The 26163-nt window shown below is 57.2% G+C and overlaps 1 protein-coding gene across 1 annotated transcript in view; it reads left to right on the forward strand.

Moving 5' to 3' along the window:
• Positions 1-26163, forward strand: part of CRACR2B (calcium release activated channel regulator 2B) — a 73135-nt gene that overhangs the window by 21135 nt on the left and 25837 nt on the right. The window contains exons 2-7 of the mRNA XM_054390731.1: positions 6993-7248; positions 13386-13497; positions 18906-19074; positions 23546-23692; positions 24444-24534; positions 24648-24740. Coding sequence (XP_054246706.1) covers positions 6993-7248; positions 13386-13497; positions 18906-19074; positions 23546-23692; positions 24444-24534; positions 24648-24740 — 868 coding nt within the window. The remainder of the gene's footprint in view (positions 1-6992; positions 7249-13385; positions 13498-18905; positions 19075-23545; positions 23693-24443; positions 24535-24647; positions 24741-26163) is intronic.

Below are 26163 nucleotides of genomic sequence, written 5' to 3' on the forward strand. Positions count from 1 at the left end.
GCTCCAGCCCTCTGCTCATCCTCATGGCCCTTTTCTGGACACCTTTCAGCACCTCCAGATCCTTCTTGACCTTGAAGCTCTTTTCCAACCTTAATGATTCTATGACTCGATGTCACCAGAAATGCAGTAGTTTGGGACAGCATCAACCTGCTTTCCCTTGCAGGTCGTGCTGTGTAATCCTGGCTAAGCCTCTGAACTCAGCTGAGGTCAGGTTTTTCCTCCTCCCTTCATTGTTGGTCCTTTGTGTGGCTGTGGGGCAGGACTGCTTGGAAGGCTCTGTGTTCGGTGTGGGTACAGAGCCCCACGGGCAGCTGGGGACTGCTGCTGGAAACTTGGCTGCAGGCCTCACTTTCCTTTCCTCTTGGACATCAGGCTGTGGAAAAAAAACACAGCCCTGAAGTCCAGGTGGTGGTCATGGTCACCTAGATAAGGGCTGGGCTGGTGACAGCATTTTAGCTTTGTGTTACCTCTTTGATGCTTCTTACTCTGCAACCCGAAGCTGAGACAGCAGACTGGAATCTGTGACCCTGTAGCTGCCTTGGCAGGAGGATCTCCCCTGCCAGGAGAACCACCTTGGGCTCTTCTTCCTTCCAGTGCTTGAAAGGGGGTACAAGAAAGCTGGGGAGGGACTTTGGCCAAGGGCTGGGAGTGCCAGGACGAGGGACAATGGCTTGGAGCTGGGAGAGGGGAGATTGAGAGTGGAGAGGAGGAAGAAATTGTTGAGAGTGAGGGTGGGGAGAGACTGGCACAGGTTGCCCAGGGAGGCTGTGGCTGCCTTCTGCCTGGAGGTGCTCCAGGCCAGGCTGGATGAGGCCCTGAGCAAGCTGGGCTGGTGGGAGGTGTCCCTGCCCATGGCAAGGGGTTGGGGCTGGATGAGCTTTGAGGACCTTTCCAAACCATTCTGTGACCTTTACGGTCCCTTCCATCCCAACCCTTTCTGTGATTCTGTCATCTTTAAGGTCCCTTCCATTCCAACCCATTGTGTGACCTTTAAGGTCCCTTCCATTCCAACCCATTGTGTGATCTTTAAGGTCCCTTCCTTCCCAACCCATTCTGTGATTCTCTTCTTGACCTTTAGTGTTTCTTCACCTTCTGTGTTCAAGTTTTTCATTCTCCAGCACGAGGGCTGTGAGTCTCTCTAGGTGCCGGAGTTTCACATGGAATTCTCAGTCCCCAGGAACTGAGTCTTAAAGTGGGAGCTGTCAGCAACATCAGAAGCAGAGTGGAGGAGGTGACAGTCTGACTGTCAGCCCAGGCAGGTGACATGACTCACCCAGGCCATCTGGCAAGCTGAGTCAGGATTAAAATCCAGGTCTTGTGATTCCCCCAAGGAATGCCATGCCCACGGGAGCCAGCTTTGTATGGCACAAGCTCCAGTTGATGCCTCAGGAGGTTAAAATGTGCACACACAACCTTGGCTGAGTTGACCTCTGTGCAGGAATCCAAGAGCTGCTGTTAGCTCTCCTTCCAGCAGCCCAGTTCCTGCTCTCTGCTCTCTCTGAGGAGATCCATATTTGCTTTCCAGGTTCTGAGAAAGTTTCCTTGCAGGAGCAGGTGAATTTTCCCTTGCTGGACTGCAGCACACATCTGGTGTAAGGTCTTGAAGCCTCTCTCTCAATCTGTGTATCATAGAACCATTAAGGTTGGAATGACCTCCAGGATCACCAGGTCCAATCCGTTGCCCATCACCACCATGACCACTGGGCCATGTCCCCAAGGGCCACATCCTGTTCTTTTTGAACCCCAGGTTGTATCAGGTTGTTCAGGTGTTGGATGCTACCCAGGTCTGGTCAGTATCAGAGGGACCTTGAGCACAGGCAACCAAACTCCTGAGGTGGAGGAAGAGGGAGCTGCAGAAGAACAGTGCCCATGGAGCCTGGCCAGAAGAGACTGACCCCCACCTGGCTGCAGCCTCCTCTCAGGGAGCTGTAGAGAGCAATGAGGTCTGCCCTCAGCCTCCTCTTCTCCACACTGAATACCCCCAGCTCCCTCAGCTGCTGCTCCCCAGCCCTGTTCTCCAGACCCTTCCCCAGCTTTGTTGCCCTTCTCTGGACCTGCTCCAGCTCCTCAGTGTCCTTCTGGGAGTGAGGAGCCCAAAACTGAACCCAGCACTCAAGCTGTGGCCTCACAGTGCTGAGTCCAGGGGCACCATCCCTGCCCTGCTCCTGCTGGTCACCCTGTGAGGAGATGCTAGAGGCTGGGATGTGGCAGGGCTGATTTCAGCCTGCCAAGCTGTCTTGGAGGGAGAGCAGAAGGTTCTCCTCACACAGCCTTGGGGTTGCTGCAGCAGACCTGGGCTGCCTGGGCTGCTCTGGCTCTCCAAAGAGAAGCAATGAAGCTGATGATGAGGAAGTCAGAGCTGTGCTTCTGGGCACCTTGGTGGCTCTTGGGCAGCCAGAGGGATGTTGCAGAGAGCAGATTTCTGCTTGTCCTTGCTCTGGCTGTTTTCTGCAACCCTGCCCTGGCTCTTGCTCTGGGCTCCAGGTGAGTTTCTTGCCCTCACTGTGGGGCACAGGGTGCTGCTTGGAATGTGCCTTGAGGGCATCACAGGATGGTAGGGGCTGGAAGGGACCTCTGGAGATCATCCAGTCCAAGCCCCTGCACTCAGCAGGGACATCCTCCACCAGATCAGGTTGCCCAGAGCCCTCTCCAGCCTCACCTTCAAGATCTCCAGGCATGGGGCCTCAACCACCTCCCTGGGCAACCTGTTCCAGTGTTCCAGCAGCCTCCTGGTGCAGAACTTGTTCCTCACATCCAATCTCAATCTGCTCTGCTCTAGTCTGAAGCCATTGCCCCTGGTGCTGTCCCTGCAGGCCTTTGGGAGCAGTCCCTCTGCAGCCTTCTTGTAGCCCCTTCAGGTCCTGGCAGGCAGCTCTGAGGTCTCCCTGGAACCTTCTCTTCTCCAGGCTGAACACCCCCAGCTCCCTCAGCCTGTCCTCATAGCAGAGCTGCTCCAACCCACTGATCATCTTCATGGCCTCCTCTGGACCCTCTCCATCAGGTCCAGGTCCTTCCTGTGCTGAGGGCTCCAGACCTGAACTCAGCACTGCAGGTGAGGTCTCAGCAGAGCAGAGCAAATTGGCAGAATCCCCTCTCTGGACACCCTCCTCACCCTTCTCTTGCTCCTGATGCTTCCTTCCCTCCTTTTCTCTGCAGGAGCCTGGGCCCAGCACTGTCTGCATGGCTTGCCAGGGACTAGGATCATAACCTGTCCCCATTTTTAGGTATCTTTCTGCAGAGTTTCAAAGAAATCTCTTCTCAAGTGATCCTGAGCAGGGGTGCCCTGCAGAGGCCCTGCTGGGAATCATAGAATCACAGAAGTGTCAGGGCTGGAAGGGACCTCAAGGCTCAGCCAGTTCCAACCCCCTGCCATGGGCAGGGACACCTCACACCACAGCAGGTTGCTCACAGCCACATCCAGCCTGGCTGCAAAACCCTCCAGGGATGAGGCTTCCACCACCTCCCTGGGCAACCTCTGCCAGTCTCTCACCACCCTCATGGGGAACAACTTCTTCCTAACAGCCAGTCTCAGTCTCCCCACTTCTACTTTTGCTCCATCCCCCCCAGTCCTATCACTCCCTGACACCCTCAAAAGTCCCTCCCCAGCTTTCTTGGAGCCCCCTTCAGATCCTGGAAGGCCACCAGAAGGTCTCCTGGGAGCCTTCTCCTCTCCAGCCTGCACAACCCCAACTCTCTCAGGCTGTCTCCAGAGCAGAGCAGCTCCAGCCCTCTGCTCATCCTCATGGCCCTTCTCTGGACACCTTCCAGCACCTCCAGATCCTTCCTGGAACAGAGGCTCCAGACCTGGACCCAGAGCTCCAGGAGTGGTCTCAGCAGAGTGGAGCAGAGGGGGAGAATCCCCTCCCTGGCCCTGCTGGCTATGGCAGGGGGAGCCAAGAGTTCCTCTTGCTCTCTGAAGCAGAACCACCTTCTGGCTCCCCAGCCAGCAGCAATCAATGGAGTCAGCCAGCAAGGGCACATAATTGCCTTCTGCTTTTGTGTCAGCTCCATACAGCTTCTGCCTGTGACATTCCTCCCTGGCCGTCACCCTCTTTATCCTCCCATTGTGCTCCCAGTGCAGACAGAGTGAACTCAGCTCTTATCACAGCATCTGCATCTGGTTCTCCTTTCTTGGAGAGTAAAAGCCCAGCAGCCCAACCACCCCTCCAGCTCTCTTTGCTCAGCTCTCTTTTAATCTGCTCCCAGCTTGCTTGCACAGCTCCCTCCTGCCCTGCCATGCAGAACAGGGAACCTGCAGCAGGAGAGGTTTAAAGCAACCTGTGCAACGAGGCTGAAAGAATGTGGTGGAGCTGCTGAAGGAGGCTGGCTGGAGGCTGTTCCACCAGTAAGTGGTGACTGGGTGGTGGGAGATTGAGGTCAGAGCCTTCCAGTACCTGAAGGGCTCCAGGAGAGCTGGGGAGGGACTTTGGCCAAGGGCTGGGAGTGCCAGGATGAGGGACAATGGCTTGGAGCTGGGAGAGGGGAGATTGAGAGTGGAGATGAGGAAGAAATTGTTGAGAGTGAAGTGAGGGTGGGGAGAGACTGGCACAGGTTGCCCAGGGAGGCTGTGGCTGCCTCCTGCCTGGAGGTGTTGAAGGCCAGGCTGGATGAGGCCCTGAGCACCCTGGGCTGGAGGAAGGTGTAACCCAGTGCCCCATGGCAGGGGGCTGGGGCTGGCTGAGCTTTGAGCTCCCTTCCAACCCAACCCATTCTGTGACTCTGTGAAATTTTGCCATCAGTGCTGTGCTTCCCAGGCTGCTCTCATCCCCAGCCTTTTTGGTTTAGATGCTTGGAAGGAGTGGGAATTATTTTCTTTGGCCTCTGTAGCCTCTTTTAGTTCTGTGGTTTCCTCCTGATAAAGGTGAACCTTTCAGACTGAAATGGCATTTGGCAGCTTGTGAGCTCTCAGAACAGAGGCTGGAAGGCAAGGGAGGGGAGCAAGGAGGGCTCAGGGGTTTAGATTTTTCCCAGGGTAGGAGTTGTCTGACCTCTCTTAGTGCTGTAATGGCATGGAAGGGGATGGGAAGCATTCAGAACAAAATGCCCGGGGTGGGATGGCAGCTGGGGGACCTGGGTGGGAAAGGGCTGGGAGAGGCTTTCCTTCTGCTCTTGCCTCTGTCACTGGCACAGATCTTCCTCTGGTCTGCCTTTGTCTTGCTGTGGTGCTGGAGTTGTGGTGCTGGAGTTGTGGTGCTGGAGTTGTGGTGCTGCAGTTGTGGTGCTGCAGCTGTGGTGCTGCAGCTGTGGTGCTGCAGTTGTGGTGCTGCAGCTGTGGTGCTGGTTTGGTGTTCAAGGCTGAAGCAGGAGAGCAACAGGAGGTGGAAAGGCAGAGGAAGCAGGACCAGAGGGAAGCATCCTGGTCAGGGCATGCAGGGAGCTGTGGGAGTGTTGGAGCTGCCCCCTCTCGGCTCCTGTGGCACTGCCACCCTGCTGCCCTGCAGGATTCCCTGTTGCTTTAGTCATCCCTTCCCATCCTCTGGTCCCCTCTGGACCCTTCCCTTGGCACCTGGCTCTCACTCTGACTGCCCTGTGGGTCTGAGCCAGCAGGGGAGAGGTGGTGAGAGAGCTTCCTTGCTGAGTACAGGGCCTGGAGCCCCTCCCAGTGTGGAGGCTCAGGGCTGGGTGGTTGCTTACAGCCCTGGGGGGTACAGCATGGAGCCTTGAGTGGTGACACAGACTCCCTCCTTTCCCTCAGGGAAGAGTCTGGGCTGGGAGGGACCTTCAAAGGTCACCTAACCCAGCTCCCAGAATTGTTGTGCTTGCAGTGGCTGCCACAGGAAGGTTGTGCTGCCATTCAGTGAGCCTTGGGCTGAGAGCAGGGAGAAATGGAATGAAGTCCAACAAGGGCAAGGGGAGAGTCTTGCACATGGGAAAGAGCAACCCCATGGAGCAGGAGAGGTTGGGACTGAGCTGCTGGAGAGCAGTGAAGGGGAAAAGGCCCTGGGGGTGCTGGGGGATGGGAGGTTGCCCAGGAGCCAGCAATGTGCTCTGGTGGCCAAGAAGGCCAAGGGCAGCCTGGGGTGCAGTAGAAGGGCTGTGGGGAGTAGGTCCAGAGAGGTTCTCCTGCCTCTCTGCTCTGCCCTGGTGAGGCCACATCTGGAATATTGTGTCCAGTTCTGGGCCCCTCAGTTCCAGAAGGACCTCAGGGAACTGCTTGAGAGAGTCCAGCCCAGAGCCACAAAAATGATTCAGGGAGTGGAAGATCTTCCCTATGAGGAGAGCCTGAGGGAGCTGAGGGCTCTGGAGCTTGGAGAGGAGGAGCCTGAGAGGTGACCTCATTGCTGGTGATGAAGATGTGCAGGGGGAGTGCCCAGAGGCTGGAGCCAGGCTCTGCTGGGTGATGCCCAATGCCAGCACAAGGGGCAGTGGTGGGAGCTGAGGCATAGGAAGTTCCATGGAAACAGGAGGAAAAATTCTGTCCCAGTGAGGGTGACAGAACCTGGAACAGGCTGCCCAGGGTGGGTTGTGGAGTCTCCTTCTCTGGAGACATTCAAAACCCACCTGGATGTGTTCCTGTGTGCCCTGCTCTGGGTGACCCTGCTCTGGCAGGGGGTTGGTCTGGATGAGCTTCTGAGGTCCCTTCCAGCCCCTGAAATTCTGTGATTCTGTGAAATTCTGTGAAAGAGACCTTCCAGATCATCCACTCCAACTGTTAGCCCAGCACTGAACCACGGCTCTCAGCACCACATCTCCAGGGATGGGGACTCCACCATCTCCCTGGGCAGCCTGGGCCAGGGCTTGACAGCTCTTTTGAGGAAGAAATTGTTCCTCATGTCCAACCCAAACCTCCTCTGGTGCAACTTGAGGCCATTTCCTCTTTTATCCCTCGTTCCTTGGGACAAGAGACCAACCCCCACCTGGCTCCAACCTCCTTTCAGGGAGCTGTAGAGAGCCAGAAGGTCTCTCCTCATTCAGACAAGGCATGGAAGGTGTGTGGGGTGGAAGTGGGGGATTGTGTCTGACTGGGGGTTCTCTGTTTCCTGCCCCTGCAGCTCTGCCATTTGCCACTGCCCTGGGGGAAAAGCCTTTGAGAAGATGGAGAACCAGAGGGGAGTGCTCTTGGGATATGTCCACTGGGAAGAAGAAGAGGAAGGGGAGGAGGAGGATGAGGTGGCTCCTGCTGCTTCTCCTTCCAGCCAAGTGAGCAAGCTGGAAGATGTGCAGGTGGAGATGCTGAAGAAGGCAAGGGAGCTCTTCCAGCTGTGTGACAAGGATGAGAAGGGTTTTATCACCAAGGTGGACATGCAGGTGAGGGAAAATGTCCTTCCCTTTCCCTGGGAGGAGCTGCAGAGTCATGGATTTTGGCAGCTGTGGATGTGGGCTCTGCCTCATTCAGATTTCTGGGAGCCAAACTCTGCCACAGCCCACTGCTGGGAGCTGCAAATCCCAGGAGGGGCCTTGGACCTGCAGGGAATCCCTGGGACAAGTGGCCATGTTTTTGAGGAATGAAGGAAATACAAAAATTGCAGCAGCTCCTGCAAACATTCAGCAGGGAATGGGTGCTGGAAGCACAGAGTGGCAGGGCTTGGAAGGGACCTCCAGAGATCATCCAGCCCAACCCCCCTGCCACAGCAGGGCACCCAGGGCAGGGCACACAGCAACACAGCCAGGTGGGCTTGCAAAGTCTCCACAGAAGGAGACTGCACAGCCTCTCTGGGCAGCCTGCTCCAGGCCTCCAGCAGCCTCACACCAAAGCAAAGCAGTTTCTCCTCCTGTTGAGGTGGAACCTCCTGGGTTCCAGTCTGCGTTCATTGCCTCTTGTCCTCAGATATTGATAGACATTGCTCAGATCCCCTCTGGGGCTGCCCTTCTCCAGGCTCACCAGCCCCAGGGCTCTCAGCCTGTCCACATCACACAATGTTCCAGGCCCTTCAGCATCCTCATAGCCTCCTCTAGACTCTCTCCAGCAGTTCCCTGTCCCCCTTTAACTGGGGAGCCCAGAACTGGACCAGAGGTGGCCTTAACAGGGCAGAATAGAGGGGGAGGAGAAGCTGCCTTGATGGATGGGAAATCTGAGGGGGGGAAAATACCTGATTTAAGGTGAAAAACCCCAAACCCCACCCCCAAGCCACACAAGAAATCCAGCAGCCTCTGAACCAAGCCTCTGAACCGAGCTGTGCAGTGGCTTTGTCTCAGTCCTAGCTAAAGCCTGACCTCAAAACCTCACTTTAGGCTTGAGCTTAGAATCACAGAATCACAGAGGGGTCTGGGTTGGAAAGGACCTCCAAAGCTCATCCAGTCCAGCCCCTCTGCACTCAGCAGAGACACCTCAGCTAGAGCTGGTTGCCCAGAGCCCTGTCCAGCCTCACCTTTAGTATCTCTTTAGCTCTAGAATGCTGCTTGGCTGCTGCTGGCTGCTGCTTTCTGCTGCTTGGCTGCTGCTGGCTGCTGCTTTCTGCTGCTGGCTGCTGCTTTCTGCTACTGGCTGCTGCTTGGCTGCTGCTTTCTGCTGCTGGCTGCTGCTTTCTGCTGCTTTCTGCTGCTTGGCTGCTGCTTTCTGCTGCTTGGCTGCTGCTTTCTGCTGCTTGGCTGCTGCTTTCTGCTGCTTGGCTGCTGCTTTCTGCTGCTTTCTGCTGCTTGGCTGCTGCTTTCTGCTGCTGGCTGCTGCTTGGCTGCTGCTTTCTGCTGCTTGGCTGCTGCTTTCTGCTGCTTTCTGCTGCTTGGCTGCTGCTTTCTGCTGCTTGGCTGCTGCTTTCTGCTGCTTGGCTGCTGCTGGCTGCTGCTTGGCTGCTGCTTTCTGCTGCTGGCTGCTGCTTGGCTGCTGCTTTCTGCTGCTGGCTGCTGCTTTCTGCTGCTGGCTGCTACTTGGCTGCTGCTTTCTGCTGCTTGGCTGCTGCTTTCTGCTGCTTGGCTGCTGCTTGGCTGCTGCTTGGCTGCTGCTTTCTGCTGCTTTCTGCTGCTTTGCTGCTGCTTGGCTGCTGCTTTCTGCTGCTTTGCTGCTGCTGGCTGCTGCTTTCTGCTGCTTTCTGCTGCTTGGCTGCTGCTTGCTGCTGCTTGGCTGCTGCATTCTGCTGCTGGCTGCTGCTTGGCTGCTGCTGGCTGCTGCTTGGCTGCTGCTTGGTTGCCGGTGGCTACTGCTCGGATTCTGGTGGCTGCTGCTTCCTCCTGCTTCCTCCTGCTTCCTCCTGCTTGCTGCTGCTTGCTTCTGCTTGCTGCTGCTTCCTCCTGCTTGCTGCTGCTTGCTTCTGCTTGCTGCTGCTTCCTCCTGCTTGCTGCTGCTTCCTCCTGCTTGCTGCTGCTTCCTCCTGCTTGCTGCTGCTTCCTCCTGCTTGCTGCTGCTTCCTCCTGCTTGCCTGCTTGCTGCTGCTTCCCCCTGCTTTCTGTTGAGGACAGCATTTGGTGACAGCACCTCTGTAGCTCTCTGTCACTTCTGTTTCTCAGCCAGCTCACTCTGGACAGTTTTCTCCTCTCCCATCTGCCCTCGTGTAATGAACACTTGGCTGGTCCCTGCAGGTTTAATGAGTGGCTGCCTTTGCTTTGGGTCCTGTGGGGCCTAATTTTGTGTAGCTACATCAGCAAATATTTGTGGAGCTTTCCTCTGAAGCTCCGTGGACACTCATGAGGGTTCAGCCTACACCTCTTGTGATGTGGAAGCTTCTTTAGGTGTCCCTTCACTCCAAGGGTCATGAGGAGAAACCTCTGCTCCCTGCCTCTGTGGTGGCAAGGGGGAGATGGTCCCAACAGGCAGAAGATGATAGAAGGAAGCTAATGCTCTGACTGAACATCTTCTTTGTGGTCTTCAAGATGTCCTCAAGAGCTGGGAACTGAGTCCAGAGATCCACAAGTCTGCTTTCCCTCTCTAGGCACAGAAATGGAGCAGATCTTTGATGTGCCCTTGGAGAGCTCTCCTGGGCTGGTTCTGATGTGCCCTTGGAGAGCTCTTGGGCTGGTTCTGATGTGCCCTTGGAGAGCTCTTGGGATGGTTCTGATGTGCCCTTGGAGAGCTCTTGGGGTGGTTCTGATGTGCCCTTGGAGAGCTCTCCTGGGATGGTTCTGATGTGCCCTTGGAGAGCTCTTGGGGTGGTTCTGATGTGCCCTTGGAGAGCTCTTGGGATGGTTCTGATGTGCCCTTGGAGAGCTCTCCTGGGCTGGTTCTGATGTGGCCTTGGAGAGCTCTCCTGGGCTGGTTCTGATGTGCCCTTGGAGAGCTCTCCTGGGCTGGTTCTGATGTGCCCTTGGAGAGCTCTTGGGATGGTTCTGATGTGCCCTTGGAGAGCTCTCCTGGGCTGGTTCTGATGTGCCCTTGGAGAGCTCTCCTGGGCTGGTTCTGATGTGCCCTTGGAGAGCTCTCCTGGGCTGGTTCTGATGTGCCCTTGGAGAGCTCTTGGGGTGGTTCTGATGTGCCCTTGGAGAGCTCTCCTGGGCTGGTTCTGATGTGCCCTTGGAGAGCTCTCCTGGGCTGGGTCTGATGTGCCCTTGGAGAGCTCTCCTGGGCTGGTTCTGATGTGCCCTTGGAGAGCTCTTGGGATGGTTCTGATGTGCCCTTGGAGAGCTCTTGGGATGGTTCTGATGTGCCCTTGGAGAGCTCTTGGGATGGTTCTGATGTGCCCTTGGAGAGCTCTTGGGGTGGTTCTGATGTGCCCTTGGAGAGCTCTTGGGATGGTTCTGATGTGCCCTTGGAGAGCTCTCCTGGGCTGGTTCTGATGTGCCCTTGGAGAGCTCTCCTGGGATGGTTCTGATGTGCCCTTGGAGAGCTCTTGGGGTGGTTCTGATGTGCCCTTGGAGAGCTCTTGGGATGGTTCTGATGTGCCCTTGGAGAGCTCTCCTGGGCTGGTTCTGATGTGCCCTTGGAGAGCTCTTGGGATGGTTCTGATGTGCCCTTGGAGAGCTCTTGGGATGGTTCTGATGTGCCCTTGGAGAGCTCTTGGGGTGGTTCTGATGTGGCCTTGGAGAGCTCTTGGGATGGTTCTGATGTGCCCTTGGAGAGCTCTTGGGATGGTTCTGATGTGCCCTTGGAGAGCTCTTGGGGTGGTTCTGATGTGCCCTTGGAGAGCTCTTGGGATGGTTCTGATGTGCCCTTGGAGAGCTCTTGGGGTGGTTCTGATGTGCCCTTGGAGAGCTCTTGGGGTGGTTCTGATGTGCCCTTGGAGAGCTCTTGGGATGGTTCTGATGTGCCCTTGGAGAGTTCTCCTGGGATGGTTCTGATGTGCCCTTGGAGAGCTCTTGGGATGGTTCTGATGTGCCCTTGGAGAGCTCTTGGGATGGTTCTGATGTGGCCTTGGAGAGCTCTTGGGGTGGTTCTGATGTGCCCTTGGAGAGCTCTTGGGCTGGTTCTGATGTGCTCTTGGAGAGCTCTTGGGATGGTTCTGATGTGCCCTTGGAGAGCTCTTGGGGTGGTTCTGATGTGCCCTTGGAGAGCTCTCCTGGGCTGGTTCTGATGTGCCCTTGGAGAGCTCTTGGGGTGGTTCTGATGTGCCCTTGGAGAGCTCTCCTGGGCTGGTTCTGATGTGCCCTTGGAGAACTCTTGGGCTGGTTCTGATGTGCCCTTGGAGAGCTCTTGGGGTGGTTCTGATGTGCCCTTGGAGAGCTCTCCTGGGATGGTTCTGATGTGCCCTTGGAGAGCTCTTGGGATGGTTCTGATGTGCCCTTGGAGAGCTCTCCTGGGATGGTTCTGATGTGCCCTTGGAGAGCTCTCCTGGGCTGGTTCTGATGTGCCCTTGGAGAGCTCTTGGGCTGGTTCTGATGTGCCCTTGGAGAGCTCTTGGGATGGTTCTGATGTGCCCTTGGAGAGCTCTTGGGCTGGTTCTGATGTGCCCTTGGAGAGCTCTTGGGATGGTTCTGATGTGCCCTTGGAGAGCTCTTGGGCTGGTTCTGATGTGCCCTTGGAGAGCTCTTGGGATGGTTCTGATGTGCCCTTGGAGAGCTCTTGGGCTGGTTCTGATGTGCCCTTGGAGAGCTCTTGGGCTGGTGCTGATGTGCCCTTGGAGAGCTCATGGGCTGGTGCTGATGTGCCCTTGGAGAGCTGTCCTGGGCACAGCAGTGGTGCAGGAGGGTGGCATACCTGCTGGGGCAGCCTCTTTGGGCAGGGCTGGAGGGAGCAGGCAGTGACCTTGAGGCAGTGGTTCTGGAGTGGAGGAGGGAGAGGGTTGAGCTCCCTCCAGACAAAGTAACCCCAAGTGCCCTGTCTGCAGTGCTGGTTGAGCTCTCCAGTGGTGGAGGTGTCACTGTGGTTGTGTCACCTCCTGGCTGCACTGCAGGCTGTCACCTCCTGCCCAGGAGGCTGCAGAGCTGCTGAGGGCACTGCAGCATCTCCCTGGTGAGGAGAGGCTGAGAGCCCTGAGGCTGTTGGTTGTGCAGAGAGCAGCCTGGGGGGCATCTGATCAATGCTGAGCAATACTTTAAGGGTGGGGTCAGGAGGATGGGACCAGGCTTTGTTCAGTGGTGCCCAGGACAGGACAAGGGGTAACAGCCACAAACATGGACATCAGAAGTTCCATCTGAACATCAGGAGGAACTGTGATTGAAGGATGCTGGAGCTGGCTGCCCAGAAGGGTGGTGGAGTCTCCATCTCTGCAGACATTCCAACCCCACCTGGCTGTGTCCCTGGGTGCCCTGCCCTGGGTGCCCTTGCCTTGGCAGGGGGTTGGACTGGCTGATCTCCAGAGGTCCCTTCCAGCCCCTCCCATCCTGTGATGCCCTCAAGGCACATTCCAAGCAGCACCCTGTGCCCCACGGTGAGGGCAAGAAACTCACCTGGAGCCCAGAGCAAGAGCCAGGGCAGGGTTGCAGAAAACAGCCAGAGCAAGGACAAGCAGAAATCTGCTCTCTGCAACATCCCTCTGGCTGCCCAAGAGCCACCAAGGTGCCCAGAAGCACAGCTCTGACTTCCTCATCATCAGCTTCATTGCTTCTCTTTGGAGAGCCAGAGCAGCCCAGGCAGCCCAGGTCTGCTGCAGCAACCCCAAGGCTGTGTGAGGAGAACCTTCTGCTCTCCCTCCAAGACAGCTTGGCAGGCTGAAATCAGCCCTGCCACATCCCAGCCTCTAGCATCTCCTCACAGGGTGACCAGCAGGAGCAGGGCAGGGATGGTGCCCCTGGACTGGGCACTGGTGAGGCCACAGCTTGAGTGCTGGGTTCAGTTTTGGGCTCCTCACTCCCAGAAGGACACTGAGGAGCTGGAGCAGGGCCAGAGAAGGGCAACAAAGCTGGGGAAGGGTCTGGAGGACAGGGCTGGGGAGGAGCTGCTGATGGAGCTGGAGACTTTCCAACCCCACCTGGCTGTATTCCTGTGTTCCCTGCCCTGCATGCCCCTGCTCTGGCTGACCCCCAGAGGTCCCTTCCAAGCCCTCCCATTCTGTGTGAGGCTGAGGGTGGCAGGGGCAGGAGGCAGCCCCAGGGAAGCCCTGAGCCAGGCCTTAATGCTGTTGGGTCTTTTGTCTTTGCAGAGGCTCCAGAGTGAACTGCCCCTGAGCCTTGAGCAGCTGGAGGCTGTTTTTGACAGCTTGGAGCAGGACAACAATGGATACCTGACCCCTGTGGAGTTCAGCATGGGACTAGGTGAGGGCTGTGCAGGGGCAGAGGCAGGAGAAAGCTGACCTGAGGCTGGGGAGAAGGGAAGTGCAGTGGTCCTGCTGAAGCTGAGGCAGCTCTGCAGGGCATTGCCTCCTGCTGGTGTGAGTGTCACTGGAGGAGGTGTGGCTGGAGCAGCTCTGTGAGGAGCAAAGGCTGAGAGCCCTGGGGCTGAGAGCCTGCAGAAGAGCAGCCCCAGAGGGGAGCTGAGCAATGCTCAGCAAGAGCTAAAGGAGCTGTGGGGGGCAAGAGGCTGGGGCCAGACTCTGCTCAGTGGTGCCCAGGGACAGCACAAGGGGCAAGGGGCACAAACTGGCAGCCAGGAGGTTCCATGTGAGCAGGAGGAGAAAGTTGTTTGGTGTGAGGGTGCTGGAGGCCTGGAGCAGGCTGCCCAGAGAGGTTGTGAAGTCTCCTTGTGTGGAGTGCTTCCAACCCCCCCTGGGCATTGTGCTGCTGGGCAAGCTGCTGTGGGTGCCCTGCTGGAGCAGGGGGTTGGACTGGGTGAGCTCCAGAGGTCCCTTCCAGCCCCTGCTGTGCTGGAGTTCTGTGGGAGTGACTCTCTTGTGCTGCCTTCTCCCACAACTGTTTCCTGCCTGCCTGAGCAGAGCCAGCTCCTGCCTGCACATCTCCTGCTGGGGATGGCTCCAGCCCCTCTGCAGCCTATGGGATCCACAGCTCTTCACCTGGGGAAGGACCCTTGCTGGATGAGCAGATGAAAACATGCCCCTGGGCCTCTGTCTCTGTCTGGTAGCAGTGATCACAGAAACACTCAGGTTGGAACAGAGCCTCAGGGTCACCAAATCCAACCCAGGACCCTGCTCTGCAAGGCTCACCCCTAAACCATAGCCCCAAGCACCACATCCAAACCACCTTGAAACACCTCCAGGCTTGGGGACTCCACCACCTCCCTGGGCAGCACATTCCAGTGCCTGACCACTCTTGATGGGAAAAAGTTTCCTACTGTCCAGTCTAAACCTGCCCAGAGCCAGCCTGAGGCTGTTCCCTCTTGTTCTGTCACTAATTACCTGTGAGCAGAGACCAGCACCAACCTCTCCACAACCTCCTTTCAGGGAGCTGTAGACAGCCATGAGGTCTCCCCTCAGCCTCCTCTGTTTCACACTAACCATCCCCAGCTCCTTCAGTTGCTCCTCACAAGATTTATTCCCCAGGCCCTTCCCAGCTTCCTTGCCATCCTCTGCCCTGGCTCCAGCACCTCCACATCTCTCTTGGACTGAGCTGCCCAGAACTGAACCCAGCACTCCCCAGAGCTGAGTCCCAGGGGACAATCCCCTCCCTGCTCCTGCTGGGCACAGCATTTCTTCAAGGATGCTCTGTTAGGAGGTCAGAACAGTGGCAAAGCAGCAGGTGGTTTGCAGGCACCAGGAGAAGCTTCATCCTACAGCAGAGACATCTTCCAGCAGCAGAAGCAGTGCAAGAGGTGTTCAGGAGGAGGGAAGACCACAGCACTGATAACCTCAGGTGCTTCTAAGCTCTCAGAATATCTGTGGCCTGGGCATGCAGTGGTCACAGGAAGTGAGGATGGCTCTAGGGTTGTCAGAGCCTCCTGGATTGCTGATTGTGTCTGATGTGTCAGTGTCCTGATTGCTCAGCTTGTGGCTGCTTGTGGCTTCCTCACAGCTTGGAGGTGAGGAGGGGGTTTGTGGTGCTTCAGTTTGAATGGCCAGAAACAGCCCTGAGAGGGGAAGCTCTCAGGAGAGCTGGGACTCAAGAGTCTTAGAATCACAGAACTGTCAGGGCTGGAAGGGACCTCAAGGTTCAGCCAGTCCCAACCCCCTGCCATGGGCAGGGACACCTCACACCACAGCAGGTTGCTCACAGCCACATCCAGCCTGGCTGCAAAACCCTCCAGGGATGAGGCTTCCACCACCTCCCTGGGCAACCTGTGCCAGGCTCTCACCACCCTCATGGGGAACAACTTCTTCCTCACATCCAATCTCAATCTCCCCACTTCTACTTTTGCTCCATTCCCCCCAGTCCTATCACTCCCTGACACCCTCAAAAGTCCCTCCCCAGCTTTCTTGTAGCCCCCTTCAGATCCTGGAAGGCCACCAGAAGGTCTCCTGGGAGCCTTCTCCTCTCCAGCCTGCACAACCCCAACTCTCTCAGGCTGTCTTCACCTCAGAGTGTGGCTTTCCTGCCCAGCACTGTGGAGAAGTACCCAGGGAGGTGGTGGAGTCCCCATCCCTGGAGGTCTTCCAGCAACCTGTGGCCATGGCACTTGGGGCCATGGTTTGGTGGCCATGGTGGGGTTGGGTTGATGTTGGACTGGATGATCTTGGAGGCCTTTTCCAACCCAAACCATTCTATGGTTCCATGATGGTGAGCAGGCACCCTTTGGGTGAGTGGCATCCACAGTGCCCTCTGTGTTATGGCTTAGATTATTCCCAAACCTGCTTGTTTGAGGCATTGGTCCCAGCTATGGCCTCAGATGGACCTCATGAAGGTCCTTCCTCCATGCCATGGTGTCAGCCACCAGCTGCCAGGGCCTACCCTGTGCTGCCAGCCTGGCTCCATGGCTCCTGCTCCAGGCACTTCCCCTCTGCATTTCTTTTCTTGGTGCTCATTCTTGGTGCCTGGCTTCACTGGGATCCTTCTCAGACTGCCCCTAGCTGAAGAGCTTGCCCTGGGGCATTGCTGCCTTCCTTCTGCAGCACTCAGTGGGGATGCAGCTGAGGCTGCTGCTGCTTGGGAGGATCCTTGCACAGCCTCTGGGAGGCTGCAGTCTGCATCTGCACCACTGGCACAGACCACACATTGAAACTCTTCCACTGAAAGCAGTCTGAGCTCCTTCCAGGAGGTCAAAACAACCTCCAGAGGATGCTCTGCCTCCATTTCCCCAGCTGTAAAACAGCAGCAGGGAGACATCCTGACTCTTTCTGATCCAAAGTGTCCACCCCCTTGATTTGGCTGCCTGAGCCTCAGGGCCTGGAGCTCCACACTGCAGGATTTGCACAGCACTTTTTGGGAGCAGGAGAGAAGCAGCTGGATTCTGACTCAGGGAACAAGGAATCATAGAGGGGCTCAGGTTGGAAGGGAGCTCAGAGATCATCCACTCCAAGCCCCTGCCCTAGGCAGGGACACCTCCCACCAGCCCAGCTTGCTCAGGGCCTCATCCAGCCTGGCCTTGAGCACCTCCAGGCAGGAGGCAGCCACAGCCTCCCTGGGCAACCTGTGCCAGAGTCTCACCACTCTCACACTCAAGAACTTCTTCCTCAGCTCCACTCTCACCCTGCTCTGCCTCAGCTTCAAACCATTCCCCCTTGGCCTGGCTCCAGACACCCTCAGCAAAAGTCTCTCTGCAGCCTTCCTGCAGGATCCCTTCAGGTCCTGGCAGGCAGCTCTCAGGTCCCCCTGGAGCCTTCTCTTCTGCAGGCTGCACACCCCCAGCTCCCTCAGCCTGTGCTCACAGCAGAGCTGCTCCAGCCCTTGGAGCATCTTTGTGGCCTCCTCTGGACTCTCTCCTGCAGCTCTGTGTCCTTCTGCTGCTGGGGACAGCAGAGCTGGAGGCAGTCATTGAGTTGGGGTCTCACAAGAGCAGAAGCAGTGCAGTTAGTCCCTTGAGGCACACAAATAGTTGAATATTTCCCCCTTGGAGCAGCTTTGTCTTCTCAGCTGTGCTCTGAGCATCTGTAGCTCTTGGCCTTTGGGCTGTCACTTCTGCCTCTTGAACCAAGCAGATCTGCTTTGGAAAGGAAGAGAAGCTGCTCCTGGAGGCCCCCAGGGTTGGGGCTGGGGTGGGGGTGGCTGTGTTGTGGAAAGGATTTGCTGGATTTGTTTCTGTGAGAAGAATTTGTTCCCAGCAGCAGTGTGTGTCCTGTGCTGTGCATTGCAGGAGGGCCTCATGGCATGAAGTGTCTGTGTGAAACAGGAGCCAGGGGGCTGGAGGCATCCCTGTGTGGGATGGGGCAGGGAGAGGATGCTCAGAGAGCTTCACACAGACACTGCACAGCCAGAGATTCATAGACTCACAGAATGGGTTGGGTTGGAAGGGAGCTCAAAGCTCATCCAGCCCCAACCCCCTGCCATGGGCAGGGACACCTCCCACCAGCCCAGCTTGCTCAGGGCCTCATCCAGCCTGGCCTGCAACACCTCCAGGCAGGAGGCAGCCACAGCCTCCCTGGGCAACCTGTGCCAGTCTCTCCCCACCCTCACTGCCAACAATTTCTTCCTCCTCTCCACTCTCAATCTCCCCTCTCCCAGCTCCAAGCCATTGTCCCTCATCCTGGCACTCCCAGCCCTTGTCCAAAGTCCCTCCCCAGCTCTCCTGGAGCCCTTCAGGTACTGGAAGCTGCTCTGAGGTCTCCCTGGACTCTTTTCTTCTCCAGGTTGAACAGCCCCAACTCCCTCAGCCTGTCTCCACAGGGAGGTTCTCCATCCTCTGCTCATCTTGGTGGCCTCCTCTGGACCCTCTGCAGCAGCTCCAGGTCCCTCTTGTGCTGGGGGCCCCAGCAGTGGAGGCAGTGCTGCAGGTGGGGTGTGAGCAGAGCAGAGCAGAGGGGCAGAATCCCCTCCCTGTGCTGCTGCTCTCCCTGCTCTGGATGCAGCTCAGCACACAGCTGCCTGCTGGGCTGCCAGGGACCACTGCTGGCTCCTGGGCAGTTTGTCACCACCTGACACCCCCAAGGCCTTCTCCTGCAGGCTGCTCTCAGCCCCTCCTCACCCAGCCTGGACTTGTGCTGGGGATTGCCCTGCCCCAGCTGCAGGACCTTGCCCTTGGCCTTGTTGAACTTCATGAGGCTGGCTTGGTCCCAGCTCTGCATCCTGCCCAGATCCCTCTGGATGGATCCCTTCCCCCCAGTGTCTCAGCAGCACCTCACAGCTTGGTGTCAGCCACAGACCTGCTGGGGGTGTCTCAATGCCACTGCCCAGTTGAGGTGGTCCTTGCCCTGGGCAGCTGGGTCAGAGCAGATGTGGCAGCTGAGGAGGGAGCAGCAGTGATGTCCTCCTCACTCTGAGCTGGAGAACTGAGGCAGGGTGGTCTCCAGTGCTGGGTGGTCTCCAGTGCCAGCCCTGCAGCCCCACAGGGGGTGTGTGGGATCCCTGGGGGCTGCACCCACAGCCTCATCCCATGGGAGGGAAGTGACCCAGTGCAGAGCACCCAAGGCTGTGGGTGGGAGATGATCTGCCTGCAGCTGTGAGCAGAGCCCTGACAGGCTGTGGCTGGGCTGGGAGCCAGTTCCAGCACTGCAGGCTGAACACTGACATCACTCAGGGGGTCAGGCCAGGGGCTGTGCTCTGAGCAGGAGCAGTGCTCTGCACCAGCAGTGTGCAGGCAGCTTCCCAGGCAGCTCTGTCAGGCTCCCACTGCAAGAGCAGCTTCTGAAATGGACTTCAGATCTGACTTGCTTCTCCTCCTTCTCTTCTCCTTCCCCCAGAAAAGTTACTAGGGCTTGAACTGGGTGGAGGAGCTGGGAGAATGGATCACTCCAGACATGAGGAGACCTTTGAGTCAGGCTGGGCAGACGACTTGGAGCCAGCAGATGAGGAAGAGAAACGCTTCTGTTCCATGCTGGAGCAGCTGGGAGCAGCCCAGATGTTTGAGGAGTAAGTAGGGGAGTTGCCTGGCATTGCTTCTACCCTCTTTAGATCTTCAGAGTGCCAGCAAAGCCCAAAGAGGCTGAACTGAGCCCTCTGAAGCACTGCTTGGACTTTCTTTCCTGCTGTCTTGGCTTTTCCTGGGCTTGGTGGCAAGTGCAGGGAGGTTTGGGACTGCTCCCCAGAGTTACTGACTGCTGCTAGAGCGGAGCTTACCACAGGGAGCTTCCCAGGCTGGGCTTCATCCCACAGCTGGGAAATGGCACAGTTGGTGCTATGGAAGCTCCTCTGCAGGCTGCAGGTGGAAAGCAGCATTTGAGGGGTAGAGGAGAGGAGGCTGAGTGTGCTCCCTGAGCCAGAGTGGTGCCTGGCTGCTCAGATGTGCCACAGAGCTCTGAGGCTCTGTGCTCAGGGAGCCTGCTTGGGGCTGGGCTGAGCTGGAAAGGTCCTGCAGCAATCCCAGGCACTGATAGAGGCTGGGCAGGGACTGGCTTGAGAGCAGCCCTGAAGGAAAGGCCTTGGGGGTGCTGGGGGAGGAGAAGCTCCCCAGGAGCCAGCAGTGAGCACTTGCAGCCCAGAGAGCCAAGCAGAGCCTGGGCTGCAGCAAGAGAAGTGTGGCCAGCAGGGCCAGGGAGGGGATTCTCCCCCTCTGCTCCACTCTGCTGAGAGCACACCTGGAGCTCTGGGTCCAGGTCTGGAGCCTCTGTTCCAGGAAGGATCTGGAGGGGCTGGAAGGTGTCCAGAGAAGGGCCATGAGGAGGAGCAGAGGGCTGGAGCTGCTCTGCTCTGGAGACAGCCTGAGAGAGTTGGGGTTGTGCAGGCTGGAGAGGAGAAGGCTCCCAGGAGACCTTCTGGTGGCCTTGCAGGATCTGAAGGGGGCTACAAGAAAGCTGGGGAGGGACTTTTGAGGGTGTCAGGGAGGGATAGGACTGGGGGGGATGGAGCAAAAGTAGAAGTGGGGAGATTGAGATTGGCTGTTGGGAAGAAGTTGTTCCCCATGAGGGTGGTGAGAGACTGGCAGAGGTTGCCCAGGGAGGTGGTGGAAGCCTCATCCCTGGAGGGTTTTGCAGCCAGGCTGGATGTGGCTGTGAGCAACCTGCTGTGGTGTGAGGTGTCCCTGCCCATGGCAGGGGGTTGGGACTGGCTGAGCCTTGAGGTCCCTTCCAGCCCTGACAGTTCTGTGATTCTATGGAGAGGCTGAGCTGGGTCAGGGAAGCTCACCTGAGCCTTGAGCCTTCACATTGTTGTCCTTGCATTGTCCTCCTGGGCCCCAGTAGAGTCTGCTGGCCCCAGTGTCCCCCAGCCCTGTTTCAGAGCCTTCCCAAGGGAAGGATGACTCACAGCTGGCTCTGACTGATGTGCAGCTGATGGGCTGGAGGTGCCCAGCTGCATCCATGCCATCTTGTATCAGGCCAACAGTGCAGGCAGTTTGTAGGGAGCAGCCCAGGCAGGGTCAGGGCTTGCAGATCATAGGATCACAGAATGGTAAAGCTGGAAGGGACCTCTGGAGATCATCCAGCCCAACCTCCTGCCAGGGCAGGGGCACCCAGGGCAGGGCACCCAGGGCAGGGCACCCAGGGCAGGGCACACAGGAACACAGCCAGGTGGGGCTTGAAAGTCTCCAGAGCAGGAGACTCCACAACCTCTCTGGGCAGCCTGTCCAGGCCTCCAGCAGCCTCACACCAAAGAAATTCCTCCTGAAGTTGAGGTGGAACCTCCTGGGTTCCAGTTTGTGTCCATTGCCTTTGTTCCAACACAGGAAAGAGCCTGACCCCCACCCCTCAGATATTGATAGACTCAGATCCCTCTCAGCCTTCTCCTCTCCAGGCTCACCAGCCCCAGGGCTCAGCCTTTCCTCCTCACACAATGTTCCAGGCCCTTCAGCATCCTCACAGCCTCCATTGGACTCTCTCCAGCAGTTCCCTGTCCCTCCTGAGCTGGGGAGCCCAGACCTGGACACAGAACACCAGATGTGGTCTCACCAGGGCAGAGTAGAGGACAGGGGACAGAAGCTGAGAGGGAAGGAGCTTGCTGCTTGCAGAGCTGCCTCTGTCACCCAACAGAGCCTTTCTTGGTCCCTCTGGCAGTGTGATGTGAAGCACTTCCATGCTCCTTGTGATGCTCTCTGTGCTCCTCCTGTCCTGGCACATTCTGGGAAGCTCCTGTGCTGGGCTGCCACTCTGAGAGGCCACATTGATAGGAGGAGAGGAGATGGCCTGGAATTGTGCCAGGGGAGGGTTAGGTTGGAGAGGAAGAAACTTTTCTTTGCTGTAAGAGTGGTCAGGGATTGGCAGAGGCTGCCCAGGGAGGTGGTGCAGTCCCCATGCCTGGAGGTGTTCAAGAGACCTTTGCCCATGGCACTTGGGGCCATGGTTTGGTGGCCATGGTGGGGTTGGGTTGATGTTGGACTGGATGATCCCAGAGGACTTTTCCAACCTCAATGACTCTCTGAATGGCACTGGATGGGGCTGCTAAAACCACAGCCCCACAAACCAGGGCTCCTGGGGCCCTTTTCAGACCCAACCCAACACTGCCTCCTGGAACTGAGGAGACCTCTGCCCAAGGCACATGGGGCCATGGTGGGGTTGGGTTGAAGGTTGGACTGGATGATCTCAGAGGCATTTTCCAAGCCAAACTGTGCTAGAGAAGCAGGCTGCTGGTCCTCACTCTGCTCTGGGAAGCTTCAGGCCATGACTTCATGGACTTCATGGAGCTCTGCTGTGTTTTGTTCTGAGCACTGACTTGCAGTTCCATGGGGTGAGTTCTGTAGCTGCCTCAGGTGGTGCCTTGGTGCCAAGCCAGCCAGTGGCTGCTCTATATCACATACAGAAGCTTTCAGCAGGGGTCTGAACTTTCTTCACTGGTGTTTGCTAGGATGAAGGGAGCTTGGTCATTGACAGGACTCAAAAGGTTCTTCTATCTGAACCAGCAAGGCTGGATGAAGTGCCAGGGGACTTCTTCAGCTTGGGGTAGGTGAAGGAGGCTGCTGTGCAGGGCAGGCAAGGGGAATCAAGAGCTTTTTGCTTCTTTTTTGCCTGTTTTTTATCACAAAGAGTATTAAAGGAGACCAACACCCAGCCAAAGAGAAGATCTGCTTGCACACTGTCTGCAGGGATAATTCTTCTGGGAATTTCCAGGCTTTTCTCCCAAAGTACTTCAGGGATTTAGAAACAAGAAGCAAAACAAACCCCAGACTTTTCCTCCTAAAGCAGCATGAGTGAAGGCTCTTTGGGACAGAGGCACTTCATCAGTGCTGTGTTCCAGCAGTGCTGTGTTCCTTGATTTTAACCTTGCAGTAGATCTTAGAATCCCAGAATTGTCAGGGTTGGAAGGGACCTCAAGGCTCAGCCAGTCCCAACCCCCTGCCATGGGCAGGGACACCTCACACCACAGCAGGTTGCTCACAGCCACATCCAGCCTGGCTGCAAAACCCTCCAGGGGTGAGGCTTCCACCACCTCCCTGGGCAACCTGTGCCAGGCTCTCACCACCTTCATGGGGAACAACTTCTTCCCAACAGCCAATCTCAATCTCCCCATTTCTACTTTTGCTCCATCCCCCCCAGTCCTATCACTCCCTGACACCCTCAAAAGTCCCTCTCCAGCTTTCTTGGAGCCCCCTTCAGATCCTGGAAGGCCACCAGAAGGTCTCCTGGGAGCCTTCTCCTCTCCAGCCTGCACAACCCCAACTCTCTCAGGCTGTCTCCAGAGCAGAGCAGCTCCAGCCCTCTGCTCGTCCTCATGGCCCTTCTCTGGACACCTTCCAGCACCTCCAGATCTCTTCTGTAATAGGGGCTCCAGGCTGTTTAGTCTGGAGAGGAGAAGGCTGAGAGGGGATTTAATAAATGTTTATAAATATCTGAGGGCTGGGGGTCAGGAAGGAAGGGACAGGGACAGGCTCTGCTCAGCTGCATCCTGGGATAGGACAAGGGCAATGGATATCAACTCCAGCACAGGAGGTTCCACCTCAACATGAGGAGGAACTTCTGCACTGTGAGGGTCCCAGAGCCCTGGAGCAGGCTGCCCAGAGAGGTTGTGGAGTCTCCTTCTCTGGAGCCTTCCCAGCCCTGTCTGATGTGTTCCTGTGTGACCTGTGCTGGGTTCTATGGTTCTGCTCTGGCAGGGGTTTGGACTGGAAGATCTCCAGAGGTCCCTTCCAACTCCTAACATCCTGTGAGCCTGTGAACTGGACCCAGAGCTCCAGGTGTGGTCTCAGCAGAGTGGAGCAGAGGGGGAGAATCCCCTCCCTGGCCCTGCTGGCCACACTTCTCTTGCTGCAGCCCAGGCTCTGCTTGGCTCTCTTGGGCTTCCTTGTTCCATGTGCACGCTCCATGACTGTCACTCTTAGCTCTGATGGTGGAATGGAGGTGGTCACAGGAGAAGGGCAGTTTGTGTATCCTGAGTGCCTTTTGGAGCTGGACTAACACCCCATAAGGTGGCAGGGACTCATTTTCTCTCCTTGTCTGTTGCCTGCTTGCTGCAGTCCCCAGGAGCTGCGGGAGCTGTGGGCTCGGCTGCGGAAGGAGCGCCCGGAGCTGCTGGCCAGCTTTGAAGAGTTTCTGTTGCGTGTTTCCTCCTACATACAGGAGGTGAACCATGAGAAGGAGACAATGGAACAGGCCTTGAAGAGGTATGGACCACATTATTTGGCCATTTGGAGCCAGCTGCTGCGGTGCTTCCTCAAAAGCTGATGCTCAGAGGCTGCCTCAACAGCAAGAAGTTGGAGGGCGCAGACTCTTTACCTGCTCTGGTTGCAGATGTCCCTGCAGGCTGCTGCAGCGTTGGACTGGATGACCTTCAAAGGTCCCTTCTAACCCAAACCACTCCCTGATTCCATCATCTTGCTCTGATCGCCTTGGGTTTGGGTTAAATCCCACCCAATGCCAATCCCACTCAATCCCACCCAAGATGCTCCAAGGACTGGAGCAGCTCTGCTGTGAGCACAGGCTGAGGGAGCTGGGGGTGTGCAGCCTGGAGAAGAGAAGGCTCCAGAGGGACCTGAGAGCTGCCTGCCAGGACCTGAAGGGATCCTGCAGGAAGGCTGCAGAGAGACTTTTGCTGAGGGTGTCTGGAGCCAGGCCAAGGGGGAATGGTTTGAAGCTGAGGCAGAGCAGGGTTAGAGTGGAGCTGAGGAAGAAGTTCTTGAGTGTGAGGGTGGTGAGACTCTGGCACAGGTTGCCCAGGGAGGCTGTGGCTGCCTCCTGCCTGGAGGTGTTGAAGGCCAGGCTGGATGAGGCCCTGAGCAAGCTGTGCTGGTGGGAGGTGTCCCTGCCCATGGCAACGGGTTGGAGCAGATGATCTCCTAGGTCCTTTCCAACTGAAGCCATTCAGTGATTCCTCCCTGGATTCTCTCCCTCTCCTGCCCCCTGTGCCCCCTGCAGGAAGGAGTCAGACCACGACCGGGAAGTCCGATGCCTTTATGAAGAGATGGAGCAACAGATCAAAGCAGAAAGGGAGAGGCTGAGCTGCCAGGTACCTCCTCTCTCCTGCCTGAAGCCAGGCTTGCCCTGGAGGTGTCTCCTCTGGCCAAGAACAGCTCCTGCTGTCCTGGGTGCTGTATGCACAGCTGTGTGTCTGCCCTGCAGGAAGCTCTGAGGCATGACAGGAGTAACCTGCTCCAGAAGGAGCTGCACAGCAAAGAGCAGGAGCTGGAGAAAATCCTCTACCATCAGAAGAAGGTAACAGGACCCAAAGCCTTCCTCCAGCAGCTTGTCCCTTTCTACCGTCTTCCTCCTCAGGCCTTTCCTGGCTGAGCCCCATCTACCCTGGTACCATCTAGTCCAGATCCCTGCTGGCTCTGAGGGTGCTGAAGTGCTTTGTCCAGGGATTGTCTTTGCCTGTGAGGCCTTCCTGGGAATGGTTGCTCCATGCATTGCCTTCCCCCTGGCACAGTCCTCCCCTCATTTGTACAGCAGCTGTTTGGCTGGGGAAATGAGGTCACACTGTGGCACTTTGGAGCCCTGGGTGGTGTGTAAGGAAGCTGCCTCTGGGCACAGGAACCACAGAGGAGGAGGAGAACCTCCCTTCCTCCTGGAGTGGTCTGTGTGGATCTTCAGGTCCCTCTTGTGGTGCAAGTGAGGCAGCGTTGGGATTGTTCCTGGTGTCACCTCCAGCTCCAGGAGGCTGCTGTGGGGCAGGGCAGGAGTTCCTGACAGATCCAAAGGCTGTGGGCAGGGCTGGCTGTTGACTGCTCAGATTTCCTCGGATGTCCAAAGTCTCCAGAAGCCTCCAGACACAGCTGGGTGTGAGCTGTGCTGTAGCCTCAGTGGGGAGGGATCCCACAGAGTGCCAGCTGGGAAGGGACCCCAGGGATCACCTGCTCCAACCTTTCCAGGTGATGGTGCAGTTGCCAGGAGCTGGCCCAGCACCCTGCCAGGCTGAGTCTCCACACTGCTCACTGCAGGGCATCCACTGCTGCCCTTGGGAGATGATTCCAGTGTCCAGCTGTGCTCATGGGAAACATTTCCTTCTGCAGCCCAAAGGGAATGTCCCCAGCAGCAACTTGTCCCCACCAGCCCTTGTCTGCCCCATGGACTCCTTGTCACAAGGGAGTCTCCATCCTCCTGTGGGACTTGTTTTGAGGAACCTATGAGAAGTCAGCTCTGCTGCCTCCTGCTCGTGGCTGTGGCAGTTGTGTGCTGGCAGAGAGCAGGGGAACAGGAAAAAATCCCTTTGTGGGCAGTGTGCTGCTTAACTGTGCCATGGAGAGGGGCAGAAGGTAGGCAGAGGGCAGGGCAAGATGCCAGCATGGAGCCTGACTGCCACCTACTGCACTGCTCACAACTGCTTGCTCCTGGTGCTCCTCTCTGGCTGCAGGCTTGGATTGGTTAATTTTAGTTTGGGGCTGTCACTTCTCAGGTGGGTGCCACAATTTCTGTGGAGCTGCAGCTTCAGCAGGAGGCTTTGGTTAGCTGAGGTGGGTGGAGGGATATTGGAGCATCTCTGTGATCCTTCTGCCCCTCTGCTCTGCTCTGCTCAGACCTCACCTGCAGGGCTGTGTCCAGCTCTGGGGCACTCAGCACAAGAAGGACATGGACCTGATGGAACAGGACCGGAGGAGGACACAAAGATGAGCAGAGGGCTGGAGAACCTCCCCTATGG

This window comes from Indicator indicator, chromosome 21 (assembly GCF_027791375.1).
Source record: "Indicator indicator isolate 239-I01 chromosome 21, UM_Iind_1.1, whole genome shotgun sequence".
In the NCBI taxonomy this organism is placed as follows: domain Eukaryota; kingdom Metazoa; phylum Chordata; class Aves; order Piciformes; family Indicatoridae; genus Indicator; species Indicator indicator.